We start from the raw sequence: 18678 nt of genomic DNA on the forward strand, positions 1-18678 counted from the left end.
CACGATCGGAAGACGAACATAGAATGGTTCTCAAGCCCGTCCCATGACTTATCGGATATCCGCCCCATAAAATTCATGGGCATAATCTTCCCTCCATACCCATGCCCGTTGGGCTGAATATCCATGGATACCCGGATCCATGGATAAAATTGTCATCCTTAAACGATAACTGAAGGGCGGGGGTAATCTACAAGTTGCTAGAGGGTACTCAAGCTCTGCAGATAGCTGGTGTCTGGTGAAGCTGAATCTAAAGTTAGGACACTGCTACTTGACAGAATTGTAGGTTTCTTCGCGAAAAGACATGATCAGCCAAAGCAGGTCAATCTAGGCATGTCACTCAAAAGATAAGATGATAGTATCAGCCATATATGTGCACAGCAATTTCGTGATAACCCAGATTCAGACTGTATTAAGCAGTAACAGCAACATTCTGAAGTGAGTATTGCTTTAACAGCCTCATACAGAACTATTGAAGTTACCATAACTCAAATGTTCACGATGTACAAGGACTCTCCCCTGGATAATCTGAGCGAGAAATAAGCCCGGTTTCATTTCCATCAAGGAGTGGCTCATCTTTGACATTCTCCACAGCATAGTCCACTCAAATTTGTTAAAATCAACTGTATCAGCATGCACCCCTAAGTGACCCTAATGCTAGATGAGCAAACGAGGAAATAGCAGATCACACCACTTGTTGGTGCTTTTTTTGCAAAGAACCACAACAATGGTTTGTTGTTGCAAGGAACACCACATTTTGCTTTAATTGTTTGCACAGAACACATAAAAGTAATTAAGCAGCTTGATGGTCAATTCGTTAGTCAGGCTTACTGTTACCCGGGCAATTCGTCTCGGTCTGCCGTTTGGACCGATCCAACTGCCATTTTTTTTGTTTCGTTTCCAATTTTTGTTTTTTATGTTTATTTATTCTAATTTTCAAAATTAGAATATTTTTAAAAATTGCATACTTTTAAAAGCCAGCCAATTTTTAAACAATTGTTTTGTAAGAGTCAACTATTTTATAAAACACTATGAACTACACATGCATATTATCAACACATACGACCTCCATCCCAAGGCTTATGCCACCCTTTCTCATTAGATGGTGACAAAGTACATCGGGCAGTCATCGGGGTCATTGCTACTGTCGATGAGGCGTTGTTGTCCAAGGTACTCCGCTACCTTCACGGCCTTCGTGGCCTCCTCCTCGTCCTTGTCCTCCTCCTCCTTCACCTCCGGCTTCGGGGCGAGGAGGGTCGTACCGCCGAAACTCGTGTGCGCGTCTCTGCTGCTGCCGCGCCGGTTCGCAGATTATGATTCCGCCACTTAGTAAGTCTAATTGCATTGACACGGAAGTTTAAACTACGCTGAAGCGCAAGGTGAAGGAGTACACGACACCGTCCCAAAATCGAAGACGCGGCAGCGGCGGGGGAATCACAATCCGCGAACCGGTGCGGCAGCAGCAGAGACATGACCCTCATGACCCTCATGGTCCCGCGGAATCACAAAAATGGTTGGATTTTAAAAAATATTTAATTTTTAAAAATATTCTGATTTTGAAAATTAAAAAATAAACATAAAAAGGAAAATCTAAAACGAAACAAAAAAATGGCATATGGGCCGGTCCAAACTGACGATGTGGTAGACCGAGAGGAATTGCTCACGTAACAGTAAGCCTGACTAACGGATTGACCATCAAGCTGCTTAATTACTTTTATGTGTTCTGTGCAAAGAATTAAAGCAAAATGTGGTGTTCCTTGCAACAACAAACCATTGTTGTGGTTCTTTGCAAAAGAAGCACCAACAAGTGGTGTGATCTGCCTATTTCCTCTGAGCAAACTGACAAACCAAAACCCATCACTAAATAGACACATAACAATTGATTATTCGATCCATAGTTTGCACTAGATCAAGTTGGAGGTTGCCATGTCCTGCTCTAAATTTGCACGGTTGTTTCAAACATGGTTCAATCTACTCACAGGGAACGACCGTGGACTTTTTACCCATAGTTCTCAGATCCAGCAGGAACACCTACCATCCACCTAGCCACTAGTATTGCAGCGTAGATGCCTAAGCCAACTACCATAGTCGTCCATGTAGAGTAGACAGACTCTGCCCTGAAAGGAAGTTGTTCTCTTCTCTGCAGGACTAAAGCTACACATGGCTAATAAAAAGTTTCGCAGTGTAGATGAATGATTCTGCGAATATCACAATCAACAAACATAGCAACCAATGGATCGGCAAGACCGCCAAGACACAAGCAGATTTGACGACATAACTACTAAATATGCGCATAGGGAGTCTTCACGAAGCCAATATCTCGGCCTAGTATAGTCATGGTACCATAGGGATAGGACTACCTGCTCCAGTTACATAGCATCCTCACAAATACCCTACTTGTTATAAAAAAGACTGTTCGAACTGCTACAAACTAAATGCAGCTCTCTGCTCTTCCCTGACGACGTCCTTGTTGCTGACCATACAGAAGCTTCCTGATATCCTTTTTCACATGGCATTCCTGTTTCAAGGAAAAGAGTAAGGATTGGGATGGAAGGAATTTAGCATCAGGATATTTAATTATCTCTTGCCACCTTATTATGGATCAAAATTGCAATGGACTAGCAAGAGAAGTAGTATAACGATAGTCACACAAATGTCACTTCCATTCAGAAATCAAAAGAATGAACTTGATCCTGCAAGTTAGTTCTTTTTTTTCTCAAAAGCTACAGCCTATTTGGGGATAAATGCCTTCCTATCACAGACAAACATGTTTCCATTCTATAGTTTGTATTTCAGCAAAGCAAAAAATCTTATCATTCGAAGGGAAATGCCTGACACACAACCACAGACTACCCACTATTAGCTTGGACCAGTCACTTGTCATATAGAAGGAAAATTTTCTTGGTGATATGACTGGACCACAAATCATGTATAAACTCAAGCATAACCAGCCGCATGAAATCTTTAATCCACTTGTGTTCAAGAAAAGAAATATAAAGATCCACAATGTAACATTCAGAAAAACTAACAGGACTAACAATCTCATATATATATATAGATATATATATATATATATATATATATATATATATATATATATATATATATATATATATATATATATATATATATATATATATATATATATATATATATATATATATATATATATATATATATATATATATATATAGAGAAAAGCTTTTCTATTTTGTGTCTCCATGGAGGTGGCAATCATCACTCTTGAGGTTGCTTTGAGATTCGTTTTGGTGCCATGTGCCACTTCCTCCAACATATGTTTCTTGTGTTTAGTTGTGGCATTGGGTATTTCCTCTTTGGGTTGGGTTAGGTCCACACCATGACAACTTTTTAGACATAGGCCTGCCCCCCTAGTAGCTCTCTACCCGAGTAAAAATGTCATGCAGCCTCGATTTTCGACCCAATCAAGTGCTATTGTTACATAAGGTGATGCACTCTTCTTCAAAATCCCGTTCCATAGTTAGAGAGTTCTCAATGTTCCCTGCTTCCCCCGTTTTGCATTCTGATTGTGGGGAACCGGTAGTTAGGAGATTTTCTACCGATCCAAGAGATCATGGGCGCCCTTTCCTTCGCTGTCCAGTGGGGTACGTGAGAGGGAACGAGGAAGATCTGGTGGACGAGGATCCCATGGCGGAGAGTGTTAGTTCATCTCTTCTCGATCCGCATGATTTTTTCTCGCAAAACCACGTCCAAGTTCATCCTTCTTCCTTTCCAGGTTCTCATTGCAACACATGGATGTTCGAGGAATCGCTCATCCGATATGCTCGCGAGGTCGAGCGGCTGTGCATCATGCAATCCGTCACCGAGGTCCATGACCCAATCGGACATGGAGAGAGCTCGTCATCGTTTTCCGGGCGTCTCCAGATTGAGAAGAGCATGAACACACCGCCCCGCAGGGTCTGTGCTCTCTACGCGATGCCGTTTGTCGCAGGAGTTGGTGCCTGAAGCATTATAGCTGCCCTCATAGCTTGGGCGTTCTTGTAGTTGAAGCTTGTTTATGAAATTTCGCTTGGAAAGTAGGGTTCCATGAGGATGCGTGTGTGGCGATTGCCGATCCCACATACGAAATATTTTTCTCTTGAGCCGTAGTTTGCAAGGTTCCGTTCGTAGTTTCTCTGGGAATTGATTTTCTGCATCTATCTATCCGTCTGTTGAGGTGTTCTAAAGGATTTTTAACGGGGTTTTGGATTTGTGAATGCATGAGAGGCAAAATTATTGCAGGTTGTCTCTGCAGTTGTGTAGTCTGCTGTGGTTACAGAGACCTACATTTTTTAGGGTGTTGGGTAGGCTTTTGCTTGTAGTAGAGCAGCCAGATCGATCCAGCGGATCACAGCCTGTATGTCACGGGTTGTTGTGTCCACCCAGAGCTGGCAGGAGCAAACATGGAGGTATATTTACTGCAGAGACGGAGTTGAATGTAGTTTTGAGTTTTACTACTCACAGGAAACGCAGCAAACATGGAGGTATATTTACTCTAGGCTTTATCACCCAGCTCATCCCTCCTCAATCCATTCGTCCCCCTCTAGTACACTCCGGTATCTCTGTATGCTCCTTCTCTACAGCATCCAATCTAGAGGGTCATAGTTCATAATACATATTATATTCTTGTTTTCCAAATACAGTTGCCATGGTCTGTGATCTTTTTATTGTTTCATACATGGTTCAAAATGTACACCTATGTGGCAACATTTTTTGCCACCGAGGTACAAATGTCATGTTTCATGGGGGGTCTTTAACATTCATGTAATAACAGGTAAGTCACCCGGCGAAACAGGCAGCTCCTTTAAATCCTACATGTGGAACCATTCACATATAATAGAATGCACTCTTTGGTTAGACTCGTGGCTCTCGATTAAATTGCTGCGATTTTTTCGCCGATTCATGTAATAACTTGAGCTGTTTTACGGTACAATTTACTAGTCATGTGGCTTAGTAGTATTGAGGCATATCTACAAAGGTATGGTATTATTAGTTTATTTCCTCCCAAATTCGGAAGAGATTTGATTTGATTTATTACTCCCAAAGGTACGGTATTACAGATTTGATTTGATATTACGATTGAGCTCCATGCCTCCACCAAGAGGTTCAGACCTAAATGGAACGTTGAGTTAAAATCATGAGAAAGGGAGAATGTGAGTTAAAAATTGTAAGAAGAGGAGAATGTGCCGTGGACATAAACTTTTTAATTAGCACCCGTAAAAAAATATTGAAGTACTACCTCTAGTTCCGATGAACAAGACTGATAAATTTAACAAAAAAAAATCAAAATTTATAGAATTTGATCAAATATAAAGAACAAAACAGAAATATCTACACCATGAAATAAATATATTTTACAATGAATCTATTAGGTATCATAAATATTTATTTTTTATTTACACTATTTATCGAACTTAGAGGATGCTAACTTTTAACTAAATTTGTAAGCCTTATTCATTGATACAGAGAGAATGTTGGCACTAATATAAATTATAGAATATCCGGTCGCGGCCACAATAGCCCTCCCCAAACGGTTATGGGGATTGTGGGCAAAAAAGTGCGCCCAACCGCGGCCCTAAACGCGACTTCGGTGCGGCGCAACCCAAAAAAATTATACAATGCCCATGGGCAGACCTGACACACAAAGGGGTTGTCAGGTCATAGAAACTGTGGGTGGTCAACCAAAATTAATGGTCAATTTTGATTAAAGACCTCGTCGGTTCCCTAGGCGGCAAGCGGCGTTCGTCGTCAATGTGTCTTCCCCATGTGGCGATGTGCGGGATTTCCACACGGCGACGTTAGTGCACACAATGTACTCCCCGCCCGCTTACTTTCTCTGTCACCCGGAACCTCCAGCGTCACAAAAAGCAAAGGCGAGAAACCTACATTGCCCGTATCATGCCGATCATGTCGCATAACCGTCGTACGGGGCGCAGGTGCAAACGTGTTCGGCCCACAAAACCTCACAGTCGAGGAGGCATGACGATGTACCACAACAGGTACCCCACGCCTCCCCAGATGTGGCTTCACGGGCTGGAAGCTAAGTGCTTGTGGCATCGACATTTTGCCGGTGCCGTATGTAGCATGGTGGGAACATGAGATGTACGCCCACCCCGAGAAGCTAACATAGGCAACCGCACCGACCCCCTTTGGGACACTGACAACCTTGAACAATGGCTCACCATCTTCAGTTAGCGGCAGGAGCTAGATCTCGCCCACCACAATGGCCCAATCGTGCCGAAGAACAAAAATCAAGCCGACCGTGGTACATACGAGGTCATGTTTCAAGGGGGGTCTGTAACATTCAGGCAATTAGTAGGCAAGCCACTCAGCGAAGCAGGCGGCTCCTTTAAATCCTACGCGTGGAACCATTCACATACAATAGAACGCACTCTTTGCTTAGACGCGCGGCTCTCGATTAAATTGCTTCGAAGCTCCCGCACTATAGATATTGGGCGATGTTTTTTGTTACGAATACGTCGTATTTTTTTCCAATGAACTAATTCGATGTAATGATTTGGGGGAGTAACCCCGATGTTCCCTATTTGTTGTTGTTAATTCCAGACAAATCGATGTCGTGTGAGTTTCCTTGCCGCATGCACCTGGCCAAATCATGCGTCCGTGGTTGGGAAATAATCATACAAATTAGTCCGCGATACAGGAGACCTTAAACTTACAAATACAAGAAATTCAAGCGAGGTGTAATTTATTAGTCTATGTCGCATGCCTGCAGGCCTTTTGGCTGGCAACACTCTGGTGCTGTGATGCACCCGTCAGCCAAACCCTGCATGTAAAACCCTACATCTGTGCTGTCCAAGGTTATACTGACTGCACACCGATACCAGCTGGAATTCAGTATCAGGCACACAAAGTGCAAACAGGCGTCAGCCAGTGCTCGAGGTCACAGTGTTCGTCTTCACCCCTCATGACCTTCCAACCGCGTGCTCTGCAACAGGCTTTTATCTGACGAACGGCGAAATCACCTCCACGGCGCAACGATTTGGAGAGACGAACGGCTGCAGCAAAGGTTAGAACATTGAACCATCACTTAGGGGAAGTTTTTTCAGTTTTCAATACTCATTGTCTAGGGGTAGAATCTCACCCATCCTTACCTCGCAGCACTATGAACTCGATCTCTCGGATGCTCGATCTCCACGACGACATCGCGCTGTGCATCCTCGTCCGCGTTTCGGAACACATCTGTCATATAGATACCATAGATCAATGCAGTACCATCTCCAAAAATAGGCATAATCAATGCATAGATCTTGCACGGTGGAAGAAAACGAGGCACTAAATGGAAGTTCCCGTTACGGTTATGAGAGAGAAGAAGAGGTCCGGCACGGGGATGGAACCTAACATAAATTAGCTCGAACCCATCACGTGATTCGAAAAAGGTGGTCACATGTCTCGAAAGAGGTGGTCACATGTCTCGAAAGATGTGAAAAGCTGAATCCTATAGGCTAGACTAGGCCAGGCTAGGTTGCCCACAATGATACATGTGTAAGAGGAAAGGTGCCGGTCCCCCTTGCTATTTTGGATTATGGGTGTGTAGAAACCAAACAAAGTGGATCCTTTTAGGTAAAAAAGTGCGGATCTCAATGCGAATGAGTGGTTCCGATTACACCCTCCACTACTTACAAACATAGCAAATCCACACTCTATATATATATATATATATATATCGACGCGGATTTTCTACCAAGGGTGGTAGCTATGCACAGGGTGGCAGCCGTTGGATATAAGGAGTTCTGATTCAACTCATGTCCAGATCAAATACCCAGGAGCACTTTCACTAAACGGCCGTTTGAGCTCCGTGATCGCATGCACGAAAAAATGCTGCCACAACTTTCCCACACCATTTTTACATCATTCCACACATTCTATCGGCAACGGTGCTGACCACCCGTCTTGTAGATTTTTAGCTTTTTTTAGTGCTTTTGACAAATTGGATCGGCGACGGTAGACTTTGACATGTGCCAGCGCCATACCGTATGTAAAGTGTCGTTTTTTACTTGTTTTCACACATTGTATCTGGAACGGTGGTGATCACCCGTTGTGTGGAATTTTATACCTTTTTACTGCTTTTGACACATTGCACCGGTGACGGTAGCCTGTGGCAGGTGCTAGCACCACACCGTGTGCAATGTGTAGTTTTTTACCTGTTTTCACACATTGTCTTCGGCACGGGTGGCTTTAGTGAAAAAAATCTGCCACACGGAAGGACTGCCCACGATCTAAAAAACTAGGTGGATGCAAAAATTAATCAGTGTGGTTCAGTTTGTAAGTCATTCTGTTTTTTGCCTTGTTGTTGAATTTTTTAAAGACTATTAGCCAAATGAACTCTACCACTGTATTATGTCAATTATCAAGGCAATTGAAAAAGTCCTTGTAACAGGCGATTAGTCTGCCTTACAAATGCGCTTACATAAACTTTAAACTGTTACATAGCTTGTTGGATAGCCCTAGGGCAGAAAGTAGGTAATGCAGAGAACAAACGGATCGATACATTGATAAAAACGGTGCGGTCTGCTCTGTGCCAAACTACCGTTTAGGTTGCTGCGTGTTGACTCCAGTGCCGCGCCTGACATGCTTGAGAGCAATATTGAACCATGGCGCACAAGGAGCACTGTCGAAACTCTCTAATTCTGGACTCTTGCCGACCGCAAAGGCGGTTCGAGCACATGTGTAACACGTCGTCCCCGTTGCCCGACTCGATCTGTGTTTCATCTCCAGCTCTGAACCACTCTACCATAAACTTGTTTGCTATGGTAGGTTGGCCCCCCTTACCTGGTTCTGTTGGGCCCAAGAGAGAACCATGATCGTCGAGGGCTTCGGCCATCTCACGGGCCCTAGCAAGGGCTACGAGTCTGTGACCCTCTTGTGTGTCTCGTTCGATACCGTATCCATCATGTATGCAGAACCCCAGCTCTCTTAGGGCGATCACATGTCCTAGGGCTGCCGCATGTGCACACAGACGGGTGGCCCCATGTATGTCTCTGCTTTCCTCGCCTGCACCGCTTCCGTTGAACATGATGACTGCCATAGCGTAGATCGCATCTTTGTGCCCTCCGGTTGCGGCTAATGATATCTTTGCAACGCCATCCGCACGCAACTTGACACAGTAGAACGTGATCTACCAAAAAATTGGGGTTATTTATTTAAAAAGTGCTAAAGAAAGATGTATGCTGCAACGTTTGTGAAGAAAAACTAGACGGTGACATGGCGAAATGTAAACATACCATCCCTAGGATATATGCTGCATCAAGGTTGCCTGCTTCAGCGCATGTTTGCAAGAATGTTTTTGGCCCATCCGACCATTTTTTCGCGCTGAAGTCGAAGCAACGCGCACTGACTTTTTTGAGGACAGAACGGCTCCTTCCAGTCTCTGTGAACCTCTTGGACCTGCGTTTAGCGGATTGTAACCACGTATCTATTGATCGTCCGTGTGTGGGGGGTGGGGGGTTATAAAATAAATTAACAATAATAAACTCACGTCATTGTTGCGGATAGGAAGTCGGCGGGCAAACGAGCTGAAGCTGCAACTTTTTCAAGTATAGCTGCAATCACTCCATCGGGGAGGTCGTCGATGCTCATTTCTGCGACATTTTGGACCGTGGTATCGGTAGGCGGCTGCTCAATCTTCTCTTCGGCAGACGGTGACGATTCGCCAAGGTATGGAACTACGTTGCGGTCCATGTGTTGAGTGGCTAATTCCTAACGAGAGCTGTGTCCAAACAATGCAAATGCAGTTGAAAAGGTTTGAGTTGCAGGACTAAATGCCCAAATGTAATTGTTTCCGTAGTTGATCAGCTCTGAACCGTGAACCACTGGAAATGAACAACCGTTATTTTTTAACGTGAATTCACACATTGTATCGGCATCGGTGGTGACCATCCATCGTGTTCTCATTTAGCATTTTTTACACCTTTTGACACATTGTCACGGGCACGGTGGATAGAAGCATATGTCTGGAGATGAGAAAATTTTACTTGTTTTCACACATTTGTATCGGCCACGGTCATTGGTGTGCAGGCCACGGGATTTTTAAAAAAATGTGGTGCGAGATCCACACGTTGTCAACTCGAAAAAAGGACACACCGTGACCGTGTACTTGTTGTTGTTTTGGCAAAAAAAGATGCTACGGTTTGGATGCACCGTGGTGTTGTTGACACATTTGGAAAATTCTCGTGGAACGGCTAACGGAGGGAATAGTTTGAAACGGGGAGAAACGAAAATGTCTAACACCGTGTGCTCCTTTTGTGCTCTCTATATATGATCTAATGGTTGGATGTGTATGCATAGCTACCACCCTTGGTAGCCCACTATTTTCTATATATATATATAAAAATTAGCATAGCTTGTGGTTCATAGTACAAAGGCAGGCATTAGAAAGGTGCACCACAGCTATGTTTAAGATAAGAAGCTAAAATTTCAAGTAAAATTTTCTTGGTGATATGACTGGACCACAAATCATGTATAAACTCAAGCATAACCAGCCGCATGAAATCTTTAATCCACTTGTGTTCAAGAAAAGAAATATAAAGATCCACAATGTAACATTCAGAAAAACTAACAAGACTAACAATCTCATATATATATATATATATATATATATATATATATATATATATATATATAAATTAGCATAGCTTGTGGTTCATAGTACAAAGGCAGGCATTAGAAAGGTGCACCACAGCTATGTTTAAGATAAGAAGCTAAAATTTCAAGTATGGCGTGCTTGTGATAATATTTCATGACAAGAAAATAGAGCGATCAACACAATAAGGCTACAAACGTTCATCTGTAAGGAATGTGGGTTGACAATTTCTAGGTCGTAAACCCACATATTACCCCACTACACAAGTGATTAAAACACATCTTAAGGCAAACATTATCTCATGTTCCTTAACTACTACTGCAAGAAGAGCATAAGGAACCAATATCCTAACAGGGTAATAACATCTCCACAACAATACAAAAACATGCAACAAACAGTGCATATTCCAGAATTATGTAACACCTTTTTTTTTGGACTGTACAATCATCTCAAGGTGAAATGACAAACCTCGCAGGATCATCCTTGAGCGCAGGGAATGTGGGAGGCCAGATCATCATAAAAGGATAGACATCAGTTAAATGTCGATCATTTTCTGCACTCCCACGCACTTCATGTAGTGTCCTGCTTGTTACGTCTAGATAGAGTGTGACTCGACACATGTTCAAGAACACAACCTCGGCATTATCCCCCACCTCGCCTAAGTAGAGAAGATCAGTAGCATCATCCTCAAGCGTGTGACCTAGCATCCTCCAATTAGCCAACATTTCATCCAAACAGATGGTATGGACCAGCAACCAGTTGTCCCCCTTGTGGAGCCAGATGTGAAGTTGAAGCTCACTGTCCTCAAGATGGGTGAGATATACACCGGAATCATCGTCAGCCCGTGATAAGGCAGTGAAAAGCACTTGATACTTAACTCCATGTGGGAGCGGAATCCTGGATAAACTTGAGCCTATCAAATCCAAGACAAAAATATCATTACCACAGCCAGCAACCACATAGATTTTATTGCCGACGAGCACAGCTGTTGCTGCCCTCAGCGGATGAAGGATCCGCTCTGTTGCCGAGGCATGAATGCACCAAACACCATCTTGCAACATATATACACGCATCCTAAAAATTCCCATTTCCCGGATACAGTCTGCCAACAGATATAGATAGGACAAGCCGTCGCCTTCTTTGGAGAGGGTTGTACCCAAAATTAGTTGGAAAGGATCCTCGGTTGTTGGGACTGGTGGTATGATGCACAAGCCTCTCTCAGGGCACAGCGGCCAGTACACTCCATGTACCAGTACTTCTCCTTCGAGGCACCTGGTGAAGACGCCGCCGTTCCGGCAGTCCACAATTTGGCCGAAGCTATGACTCACCATGCGGTCGATCACGGTGGCGAGCTCCGGGGGCTGAGGCAGCATTGGGACGAAGCGCGGAGCCAGCCAGTTGTCGATGTAGACGCCAAGGAGGCGGGGTGGGTTAAGCTTGCGGAAACGGCTGAGGAACTTGCGATCGGATATGTGGCAGAGCCAGTGCTTGCAAACGAGGGCAGCACGGACAAGGAAGGTGGGGAAGCCGACACGGATGATGATCTCCGCGAGGAGGTTGTCATCATCGAGAACCTTCGACACCGCAGCCGACATCGATGTTGGGGAATGCGGCTGTGTCAGGCCATCCAAACAAGGTTCCTTCCCGGGATTGACCCTGGAAAATCCAAAATCAGCAGCGCCAGACAAAATGCAAACCGGTGTCGATTGCAACGTAGTACTAATTTCATCTACCTATACAGCACAGCACAGCATCTGCAAACACGCTGGACGAAATGAAATGTGGGGAGAATCGAAAGAGATGGAGCGAATGGATCTTACCGCTGAGGAATCTCATCAGCATCACCCATCTTCTGTCTCCCCTCTCCTCCCCCCTCAGCTCAGCTCAGCTCCCCCGGTTCACCGGCTGCCGCAACAGATAAATTGTTGGTAGTGTTTAGGGAGAAGAATCTAGCTAGGGTTTCCCGCAAGGGAAGAAATAGAAAGAAACTGGGACTGAACGGGAGGGAGAGCAGATCACCTCAATCGAATCGGGGGAGGTTGGAGAAGAAGCGTCAGTGGATGCCGACCGCCCGGCGAAGTCGATGGGTGAAGTTGCCGGAGGCCAGAGAGCTCGGGCGCGGTGCGGTGAAGTGCTCTTGCTCCTAGCTAACATTGAAGAGCATCTCCAGCCGTCTCCCCCACGAGCCCCCGGATTTTTTTTCATCCGTATGGAGGAAAACAGCCCAGCCGCGTCCGGGAACCTCGTTTTCGCTCGGATTTAGGCTTTCATCCGTCCGGCGAGCCCAGATCATCTCCGGCCCCCGGGAAGTGCTCGGGGACTCCGGATGAAACAAAAGCGCGCGAAACGTTGAGAAAACTTCCCGCGCGGATGGTGGCCCCGACTTATCGGCGATAGAGGCCAATCGTCTTCCGCGCGCTTCAAAAGGCTGCCGGCGGTCAGACTTCGCCGGACGTGTTGCTTCGCCTCGGATTCACGCGCGGCTCCCTCTATTTATCGCGGAACCTACCGCGTCTCGCCGCATTCACCACCGCCGTCTCCCTCCTCTCCCCAGCCATGTCTTCTCTCCCCAATCCACCTCCCCAGCGAGCAATGGCGGGGCACGGCGCGGCGAACAACGGCTTCGGCCGCCGTTCCCTACACCAGTGGGAGGCGGGACTCCTGCACATGGCGAGCTACCCAGCGCCGCCGGACTTCCGCGTGCCCGGAGGATGGCGCCTGAGCGCGCGGGGGGGGGGGGGGGGGGCCCGATCCCGCCGCTTCCGGTGGGAGGCGACGAGATCGACGCCGCTATCGACGATGTGCTGGTCACCCTCACCGACGAGCAGCGCGCGGAGGAGCGTTACCGCGCCGACAACTACGACGCCTGGAACGAGTTCTTCCGTCTCCGGCACGAACGGGAACTCGCAGCCTTCGACAGTCCTCCCCCTCCTCCAGCGCGTAACAACGCCGCCGCCGCTGGTGGGGTGCGCCGGGCCGCGCGCTCGCCCGTGTGCTCGCGCACATCGAGGCCGGCAACTCCCCCCCTTGGGGATGCCGCCGGCGGCGCCGAACGCCGGGAACTCGAGCGACGACGGCATGTAGTACTTTTTAGTTTATGATACCAAATGTTCTATCCCCCTTGCTATTATGATTGGCGGCGTGAGGATCCAACCACCTTGCAGTGTCTTGCAAGGGAAGAAAGAAGAAATAGAAATGAAAACGAGAGAGAGAGAGGAGATTTCGTCTTCGAATTCGTTTCTTCCAACTTCCCTTGTTCAGTTACAAGGCTTCGGCTTATAACATGCCGTGACTCAACTCACACACGCCCGACACTGACAGGAGGGTACCACACACACACTTACCAACTCAACCCAGGCGCCACCAACTATCGCACTTTGCTCCAAGGTGGCGCCACGCACGGCTAAGGCGTGTCCTGGGACACGACAGGTTCCCCTCCATGAGAACTGACTTGTCCCCAAGTCAGCACAGCAGGAAATTTGGCCTTCAACGTCTCCCAGTTCTCCCATGTAGCCGAATCTTCGGGTATATTTGTCCACTTGATCGGCACATGGGGCAAAGCAGCATTACTCTCTTGACTAATCTGCGATCAAGTATCTTCTCAGGTTGAGTGTCAGCAGTGTCCAACTCAGGTGGATCAGGAAGATCAGTGAAAACTGGGGTGAAATCAGAATGATACTCCTTCAACTGGGAGACATGGAAAACATTGTGAATCTTTGAGCTAGATGGTAAGTCCAGGCGACAGGCAACCTGCCCTATCTTGGCCAATATCTTGTACGGACCGAAATACTTGTATGACAATTTTGGATATGGCATGTTCACCACAGATGCTTGAGCATACGGCTGCAGTTTCAACGAGACTTGTTCACCCACTTGGAATGTGGGCTCAGAACGCTTGCTATCTGCATAGATTTTCATTCTATTCTGAGCTTCAGTCAGACGTTGCTTGAGAATGTCCAACTGTGATGTGCGATCCCAAATAACACCTGCTACTGGAGACTCTGGGTCGATAGCAGGTAATGCTCCAAGATCTGGTTCATGGCCATACAATGCCTTAAAATGTGAACATCCTAGAGCAGTGTGAAACGTTGAATTATACCAGACTTTTGCTAATGGTAGCAAGGCTCTCCACTGACTGGGTTGATCCTGAGCAGCACAGCGCGGGTACATTTCTAAACACTGATTGACTCTCTCACTTTGTCCATTAGTTTGAGGATGGTATGACGTGGTGTACTGCAGTATAGATCCCAGGGTCTTGAACAATAATTTCCAAAAGTTGCTCGTGAATATGGTATCTCTATCTGAGGTAATAGACTTTGGCATGCCATGTAATTTGACAATGTTGTCAATGAACACCAGGGCCACTTTAGGAGCAGTGTAAGGATGTCGTAATGGAATAAAGTGTGAGTATTTAGTGAAGCTGTCGACCACCACCAAAATAACATTGAATCCTTCAGAGGTTGGCAATCCTTCAACGAAGTCCATGGTGATATCCTTCCACGCGCCAGCGGACACTGGAAGTGGTTGCAGGAGGCCAGCTGGATGAACATTGGAATGTTTGGCATGCTGACAAACATCACATTGTTTGATGAATTCTTCTACTGAAACTTTCATCCCATTCCAAGCAAACAAACTCTTGACTCGTTGGTAAGTTGCTTGGATTCCCGAGTTTCCGCCCACAGCACTAGCATGGAGAGTTGCAAGGATTTTTGTTTGGAGAGCAGCGTTATTCCCAATCCAAATACGTCTATTGATCTTGATTATGCCCTGAGATAGTTCATATCCCTGCTCATCTGGACTTGACAGAGTCAATCTAGTGAGTCTGTCTTGAGCATCATGATCAGTGACATAAGAGTTCACTACCTCTTGTAACCAAGCAGGCTGGACAACTGAACAAGCCTGGATGGACATGAGATGGCCAATACGTGATAGGGCACCAGCAACATAGTTCTCCGCGCCCTGCCTGTAGACAATGTGAAACTGCAACCCCATAAGTCTTGTCATCGCCTTGCGCTGCAGAGGAGACTGCAGTTCCTGTTTTTCCAAGAATGTCAAACTGCTATGATCAGTCTTGACAATAAACTCTCCGCGTTGCAGGTACGATCTCCACCGTTCTACTGCCATAATGAGAGCCAGAAATTCCTTCTCGTAAATGGATAGTTGATGATGCTGTTTAGTCAAAGGTTTGCTCAAGAAAGCCAAGGGATGTTGGTCTTGCATGAGTACAGCGCCGATACTTGTGTCACACGCATCAGTTTCCACTGTGAACTGCTTTTGGAAATCTGGAAGCTGCAGAACAGGTGTAGTTGACATGGCCTTTTTTAGAGCCTGAAAAGCCACAGTGGCATTGTCATCCCACAGGAATCCTTTCTTCTTTAGCAAGGATGTAAGTGGCTTGGCAATTATGTCGTAATATCCAGTTAAGCCAAGAAACCCATGCAATTCAGTGACAGTTGTTGGCTGAGGCCAATCTTACATAGCCTGCGTCTTTCTGGGATCAGTAGCCACGCCCTGTGTAGATATTATGTGTCCAAGGTACTCAAGTGTTGTACAAGCAAAAGAGCATTTGCTGGCTTTCACGTATAACTTTTCTTCTTGTAATAGTGTCAACACTTCTTTCAAATGTTCAACATGTGCGGACATAGAAGGACTGTAAACCAAAATGTCATCCATAAAAACCAACACTGATCGGCGTAAACACGGACTGAGAACAGTGTTCATCACACACTGAAATGTTGCCGGTGCATTGCACAAGCCAAAGGGCATAACTCTGAATTGGTAGTGCCCTTGGTGTGTTTTGAATGTTGTTTTGGGTTCATCAGCTGGAAGCATTCTTATCTGATGGTAACCTGCCCTTAGATCCAATTTGGAAAATATCTTTGCACCAACAAGCTCATCTAGAAGTTCATCAATGATGGGCATTGGAAAAAAATTCTTGATTGTAAGATCATTGAGGCGTCGATAGTCCACACGAAATCTCCAGGACCCATATTTCTTTTGAACCAAAAGTACTGGAGAAGCAAAAGGAGACATGCTCGGAGTAATTATGCCAGCAGCTATGACGTGGGCATTACCCTTCGGGTAACTATTATCATGCTACCCCTTGCAGCCCAATCGGAGGCCCATGAAGACACCCAATAGCCAGGTGGGCCACAACGTCGGTTCGCAAGCGGGATTCTTGAAGAGCAAGACAAGAAGACGAAGAATAAAAGGAAATTTTAGAACTAGGAATCTTTGTAACCTAGTCGTACCCGGACAGATATCTCGAGACCTGGCTCCCAATATAAGGGCCAGGAGAGGGGCTGCCGAGGACACACGCAATCTTAGCAACCATAGCCACCATAAATCTAGAGCTAGGTCCCCGCAGAACTTAGTCTCTCGACGAGATCATAGCCGAAACCTTCGGCACCCCATTGTAACCCGATATTTTCATAATCAAGATCAGACAGGCAGGACGTAAGGGTTTTACCTCATCGAGGGCCCCGAACCTGGGTAAATCGCTTTCCTCGCTTGTTTGATATCCGATGTCTCGTGTCAGCCTACAGGATTCCATCAACCCTAAGCCCCAAACGGAGGGCATTGCCGAGGAGTACCCTCGACAATTGGCGCCGTCTGTGGGAACCCTGTTGGCACAAGATCCGTCATCGGCAGATCCAGCCATGTCGTCGGCAGCGTCATCAACACCGCCGACATCACCAAGCTCGGGGAGCCCGATTTGATTCGGCTCCTACGAGTTCACCCCGCATAGCGACTCATCTCGCTCGACCTTTTCGGGTCTGCAAGGAAACCTGGGCATGACGTTCGGAAGCATCCACTGCAACGACAACGCAGAAGGAGTTGTTCGGCTGCTGGAGCCGTTAGTCCCCAGATCAGCAAGGAAATCGTCCCCGTCGGCAGCAGGATCGATCATGTCATCATCGATTGATCTTTCAACCAGCTTAACGGATTCGACGAGTTCATCTCCACCATCGACGCCTCGGTCGATATCGTCAATGTCAACCGGACCCGATGATTCTGTGTCATCGGATATGACCTCGTACTACTGCCTGAATTGCGACACCAGGCATGGATTGGGATCGATTGACACACCATTCATCTGCAGCGCCAGATATTCATCGGGAGAGGAAAGTATCGACAGCGCCGCTAGGATAACCACCTGGAAAACAGCCCGTCATCAGGTCTACGCCACCAACAACGCAGCAAACGCGGGGAATGGAGGAAAAGAAGGAGATCGCACCCCCCCCCCGCTCCGGTAGACGATGCAACTTCGAAAATAGTGCCAATAACAATAACAGCAATTACACCATCGCGGAGGAAGAATGGGTAGCGGCCCGGGCGGCTGTATTCAACAATACGCCACTCCCTGCCAGAACTTCGGTTGGGACCCTTAATGCATATCGCTCTATCTTGGAAAAGAATCAGCAGCAACTGTCGAATGAACAGGCCACCCTCGAGCAGCGTCTGCTGGCAGCAGATCAATCTAGTGAACGACAGAGGGGCTCGCGGGGAAGTGCGTCTCGAAGCAGCCAAGACGTAGGAAAGCATCGATCATGGCTGTCCTGACTTTCGGAAGACGATGCCAGAGAAAATTTGACCAAGTCCTTTATGACCACGGACACTGCGGGTATGTTGAGGCCAAAGACTGTCGAGGGAGCAACCGCCAACCTTACGGCATACCTCATCAACCAAAAACCAGCACCCGAAGGTCCCATGGATCAAGCCCATCGGGGTGCCCTGGAAAGTCTCGCAATCCTGGGAAACAGTCTGGTCCCACGGAAAGATAAATCTGGGCTTCAAGCCAGCGGCTCGAAGCACCGTTCAAGGGATGCTCGAGACGAAATCACCCAGAGTAGAATTGACAGAGCCAGGCGACGGTGATCCGCAAGGGAAGAGTACGACAGCGACGAATCCGAATAAAGCCAGGAGTACGATGGCAAGATGAGGGGAGCTGATTGTTTGAGTTACAAGATCCGCGAGACTATGCCACCCAAAAGGTTCAAGCCTACCCACACTGATGCCGCCAAGTACGATGGACAGCAAGAGCCGAGATCTTGGATAGATGA

General features: G+C 46.5%; 1 protein-coding gene across 1 annotated transcript; it reads right to left on the reverse strand.

Moving 5' to 3' along the window:
- Positions 1–2220: 2220 nt before the first annotated feature.
- On the reverse strand, positions 2221–12857 carry LOC127293632 (uncharacterized). The gene is made up of 4 exons (XM_051323275.2): positions 12635–12857; positions 12436–12520; positions 11084–12271; positions 2221–2515 (listed from the first exon to the last, which is right to left on the reverse strand). Exons 2-4 carry the CDS (start codon positions 12462–12464, stop codon positions 2503–2505), a joined length of 1230 nt encoding a protein of 409 aa, XP_051179235.1. The 5' UTR covers positions 12465–12520; positions 12635–12857; the 3' UTR covers positions 2221–2502.
- Positions 12858–18678: the final 5821 nt, after the last annotated feature.

This window comes from Lolium perenne, chromosome 4 (genome assembly GCF_019359855.2).
Source record: "Lolium perenne isolate Kyuss_39 chromosome 4, Kyuss_2.0, whole genome shotgun sequence".
Lineage (NCBI taxonomy): Eukaryota > Viridiplantae > Streptophyta > Magnoliopsida > Poales > Poaceae > Lolium > Lolium perenne.